At 39.8% G+C, this 5,517-nt stretch overlaps 1 protein-coding gene across 1 annotated transcript; it reads left to right on the top strand.

The window, feature by feature from the left end:
• CYTL1 (cytokine like 1) lies at positions 1,986-4,666 on the top strand. The gene is made up of 4 exons (XM_021397103.1): positions 1,986-2,249; positions 2,354-2,398; positions 3,732-3,860; positions 4,021-4,666. Exons 1-4 carry the CDS (start codon positions 2,112-2,114, stop codon positions 4,105-4,107), a joined length of 399 nt encoding a protein of 132 aa, XP_021252778.1. The 5' UTR covers positions 1,986-2,111; the 3' UTR covers positions 4,108-4,666.

Genomic DNA, 5,517 nt, shown 5'->3' with positions numbered 1-5,517 from the left:
GGCCATAGGATGCTACACACTTGCGTCTCTCACCCTAGGCAGCCTAAGTACAGCTCAGTTTATAATGTAATTCCAAATCACTGCTGAAACCTTTTATATTGGCCCATCCTAAAAAGAGGGACTTTTAAATAGCTTTCAGCTGCCTCAATCTGGCCCAGACACAGGACATGGAGAGTTACTTTACTGGCCCAACTTGTCACAGGCACTCAGACAGCTTTCTTTTAGACCATGATCCAGTGTTTCACTGTGGTTTGAAATGGAGTCATCACCAAGCATAGTATAGGTAAAGTATCACAAAAGACAATAATGTTCTCACTAAAATAAATAAATAAATAAATAAATAAATAAATAAAAAGGAAATGCTTAATATTGAAGACATTCTTAGCAGCAGTTGTGTTGCTCATATCTTGTATGGAGAGAACATTTGCACTGTTCAGAAATCTGCTCTTCTGTCAGAGCAGCTGCATTTTAGCAGTTTGCCAAACAAGAACGTGATGGAAGGATAATATTTCACTGCTACTCTCAGCTACTGTTTACAGTAATGAGATGGTTATTAAGAGCCTGCTTCTTTACTGGCAAAGCTCACACAAAGAAGCATCCTTTCCCTGGATATGCATGAAGTAGCTTTGTTTAGGTCTGCAATCCAACTGCTGTTGGCCTCCTTATTTTCAAAGGTAGAATGTCGTCCAGTTTCTTCTGGATTCTTCATTCACTTGCCTAAGCAACTCCCTTCCTAAAATGAAACCTAAAAATAAAACCTACCAGCCCATTTTCCAAAGGCAGCCCTAAAGGCCCACTGCTGGGACTCCCAACAGTTGAAATGTTTCTTTCCACACAGGGTATTTATCACATTACCTTTCAGGAGCACGTGATGTTACTAACAAATCATTTTTCGTAAAAGCAAAGAAATATATAACAAGACAATACAATGCAACTCTGTTTCCTTGTTTCTTCCAGGTATTTGGGTAGATTCAAGTCAGAATCCTCCACAAAATACAGAATTCTTCTTTTTCCCAAGACTCTGGTTTTCTCTCCAAAATGACTGATAGGAAGCTCCTTTTATTTTACAGATATTCTGTCATTTTCCCTTCTCTCATCTTCAGATGAGACTTCCCAGTATATTTAAATGGCAGGTGGACTGTAACCTCCATCAGATCCTTTCCTATTTTGGTAAATACCAAGCTAGAACCTGAATTTGAAAGGTGGTGGGTTTTACTGACTCTTTTGGGGGGTGGGAGGGTAACTTGTGAAATAAGCAGTTCTTCGGTCAAAAGCACTTCCATTTTACAGGACAATTAACATCTAACAACATATGTTCAGCCCCATGCCTGCTTCCCAGCATCTGGATGTCTCAGTTCCATCTGGAATCTAATAAAGGAACAGAGCCTCATAAATCTAACACAGAAAGCAAAACGGTGTTTATACATTTACGACAGCCATATAGAGATGAATTAATTCTATTTGAGACCACAAATGTGTAAATATATAGATCTCCCCTGGTAGCCACTTCAAGCACTATTGCTTTGATTTAGAAATAGTGAGTGTCAGCATAGGTCGAAAAGAGGAAATGATACAGAATCAGAGGTTTCCTTTATAGCAGTAACCTTTCAGGCCTGCTAAGTCTGATTAGTGCTGTCAGCATAAGACTGCAGTGCTGGGAGGATGACTCTCTACATGTTTGCAGTCCTCAAGTTGTATATTACTTTTTCAAGAAAGAAGCTTATGTGCAAAAACATACACAAGATCAGGGCCTCTGGCCCTTTGATAACCGTGTACTATTTCTTACACTTTCTCCTTTTGCTTGAGGAGCTCACTCAGTGGTTTTCTTTCTGGAATGCAGCATGCCAGCAGTCCATGTTTTTGTTATCCTTGTTCCCTCTTTTCCCTGCTCCGGGGCAGGAAAGTGCTAGCAGTCCTGCCTCATAGGTTGGCAGGAAATTTAAACCAGCAGTAAGCTGCTCCTCGGACCACCCCCAGACTTTTTTTTTCCCCCTCACTGATGCAGACTATTTAACTGGGGGTTGACTTGTCAAACTCACCCACTGACGCTTAGCAGGAGCTGCCCAGGCAGACAGGATTCTTTTCCTCCTTGCTTCCTCCCCTGGACAAAGATGCTGCTGAGCCTGCTTGCTCTGCTCTCTGCAGCCCTGCTAGCCAGAGCAGCTCCTCCAACTTGCTACTCCAGGGTGTTATCTCTGAGCAAAGAAATCACTGAGTCCTTCAAGGAGCTGCAGACCTCCAAGGCTAAGGTGAGTCAACCTGAGAACTCCTACAAAGACATCACAGGTTGCTTGCTTTTGATACACGTTGCTTTCAAAACAAAATTGCAACTGTTCTTTATTCTTTCCTGCAGGACCCATGTGTGGAGACGCTGCCCAGGCTGTACTTGGACATCCACGTAAGTTTTTACACTGCCTTCTTCCTGCTGTGCAGGAGAAGCAGCCACTGAAAAGAGAGCATAACTCTTAAGACTGTAACCCCAGAAGAGCAGTTTGAAACTAATTTTTAAAAGCTTAATTAACTAGAAAGATAAGTGACTGAAAAAAATAAATCTCACTTTGAATCTTACTAAAATCCCTATGGAACTTCTGAGATTTTACTTGCTTACGAATTCAAATCTGAGGAAAACAGTGTTTTGAAGTGATTGCCATTTCTACATTGTTTAGTGTGACAGAAGCCAAGTATGCACAACACTTTGAATAATAGTTTAAAAGAAAAAAATGCAGAATATAATTTCTTTGTTCAGTAAACCTACTTTATTTTATATCGTGTGTGGGTTCTGGCACTACAGTTTTAACTAAAATAAGTGCAGGGACATCTTGCTGGCTTTTCCTGCTTTAAATAACCATTTGTTGAAACCAAAAAGGAAAAATATTCTTGAGGTTATGGAATACAGAGAAAAGACTGTAGTAGTCATCTCCCAACAAAGAAGAAATAGTCTCCTGCACGTGTATGTTATATCTGGGATATCTGACATACCTTGCTGCTGTTCTCAGTGTTCCTCTGAATAACTAAAAAGTAAAAAAAGAAAAAAAATACCCAATCAATGAAAAATGCCTGACACATTCGGCTGGAAGCAATTGCACTGTCAGGTCTTGCAAGTCAGGTTCCTTCAGATCCTAACTCCAGAGCTGCTAGTGCCTTTCCTCACTGCAGAGACCACGCTGTCTGATCCTAGTGCATCTGTTTCCCTTGCTTTATAACAAGAGTTGGAGTATTTATCTATCTGCTGTACTAAGATGCTGTGGAATTAATATTTTCCATGCTTTATTTTAATAATGCAAATTACGAGATAAAATGACCCAGAAAAAGTCACTGCCTTTTGTGTGGGAATAGCGAAATTGTGTCATAAAACCTTGATTATCTTGTTCACCAGCAAAACAAGGCACTCTCTTAAAAGAGCAACAGTGCACTTTTTTGTATGTAGCCCCACCAACGACAGGAGCAGGTTTTATTGTTTTGGCACTGGCAGCTCCCAAAGCATATGGAAAGGAAGCTGGCAAACCAGGACTGCGCCTGCAAAACTTTTTGAGCACTTATTTGCTCCAAATGCCTTTGTTATGACATATTGAAGGTTAATTTCCCACACTAAAGGTTACATAAATCACGCAGACACAGAGGTAGGAATTCAGGGTTCCCACAGAGGCAGTAAGAATTTTGTTGAGTGGTGGAAGGGGACATAAATCTGCATTTGTGCACTGTTACAAATGCTTCTTTTGCATGCTTTGCAGAATTACTGTGTGCTGACAAAACTCCGTGACTTTGTGGCTTACCCCAGATGTGAGAGAGTGCTGGAAGTGAGTGAGCTGAAGGAAAAAGCCCGGAGCCTGTACACTATTATGATCTCCTACTGCAGAAGGGTGAGTCAGGATGAACCAACAGGGACACAGCATTCAGCTCCCTCCAACTTTACCCTGCCTCCTGACTTCAGCAAAAGTGAATCAGGGCCTGACTTTCTCACATTTGCATTATCCTCTGTCTTCCTTCTTATAACATCAGCCATCTATTTTGTTTCTCCAGGACCTGGCGTTCCTTACTGATGACTGTAACGCTCTGGAAAGTCCCATCCACTCTTCCATTGAGTCCTCTGAAGACATTGACAGCTAAAGTGGAGTCAGCCCCAAAGTTGTACCTGGGAAATTTTCAAGGAGACCAAGAGTCAACATACATATAACACTGTCAGCTACAGCATTAGAACTTTTTCGAGCACAGTAGCAATATTGTCTCAGACCTACCCATTTTTCTCAGCCTTGGCAGGAAATGAACCGCATGCCTTACATACCTGCAGAGCTGCTAGGGAAACTATGGTTAGAAAGCAGTTTTTTATTTGGCAAGGTATGATATTTCAGCTTAGCCAAATGTATAAAGTATGTTTTGTTTAAACACTAGGTACTAGATTTTTAAACTCTTCTCTGAATAACTAGATTAATAGAAAACACAGTATGATCTATATTCTATCCTAAGAAGTTCTTTGTTCAGATTGGCATGGAAGGGACTTTGTTTCTCTTAAAGCATTTGATAGAAGTGTAATTCTGTACTAACAGACTTCTCTCTACCTGTATGGGTCATATATGTATGCTGGTAACTTTTGATATCAGACTTGTAAGAATAGAGATCAAAGTATCTTGCCTGAGTGAAAAGTTAAATAAAAAAACTTCTGACCCAAGATGCTTGTGTTACAGCATGTCTTTCAAGACCAACCAAAAAGGTATTATTCTTATAAACTTTTCACAGCCACTTGCAAGTTGTTTTTCACAGCATAAGCCATCTTTAGCTTTGTTTCCATACCAATGCAAACTTTGCTGTGTCTGCATGGTTTGGCAACGTAAAAGTTTATACTGGGAGAATTTTTCCTGACAGCAAACCGTTCTCTTAACAAAATTAGCAGATTATTTTTTAATTACTGTTTGTTTCGTGAGAATGTAAGCTCTGATGCTTAGAAAGCTTCTTCAGAGTTTAGACAGACCGTTAGGTTTCCAAGACTCAACTCCTATAATTAGATACTGAGATTGATAAAATTTCCAGATCACAGAATCAACAAGGTTGGAAAAGACCTCCAAGATCATCCAGTCCAACCATCCCTGCCTTCTCTCTCTGCAAGTGGTTCTTCTCTCTCCTGTACAGTATTGTACGGTCATCCCCCTGCAGCACTGCCCAGCCTTCTGACTTGGTCAGTGGTCTCACCACATTTTATTAAAAAAATATCTTCTGTAATCTTATTGAATTATGTGACAATCATGGCTTCTCTTTCATCTTCTGCCATTCCAGTGAATATCTGAAGGTATAAAACAAAAATGACTGACAACCTTTAGGGAAACAAAGGAATCATAACAACTGATTTAAAGAAAGAAATAAATGTGTGTGTGGAGGAAAAAAAAAAGAAATTTTTTTTCTTAATGTTGGATTTACCCTATTCCATTGAAATTATTTATCACTTTTTTAGCTAGTTTTCTGGTTTTATCATAATTCTGATACAAATTACCCGAACTATTCAGCTCTATACCATATCTTATCTCT

This window comes from Numida meleagris, chromosome 4 (genome assembly GCF_002078875.1).
Source record: "Numida meleagris isolate 19003 breed g44 Domestic line chromosome 4, NumMel1.0, whole genome shotgun sequence".
NCBI lineage: Eukaryota > Metazoa > Chordata > Aves > Galliformes > Numididae > Numida > Numida meleagris.
The sequence above is the reverse complement of the archived record's forward strand: the minus strand, read 5'-3'. Positions and strand labels throughout refer to the sequence as shown.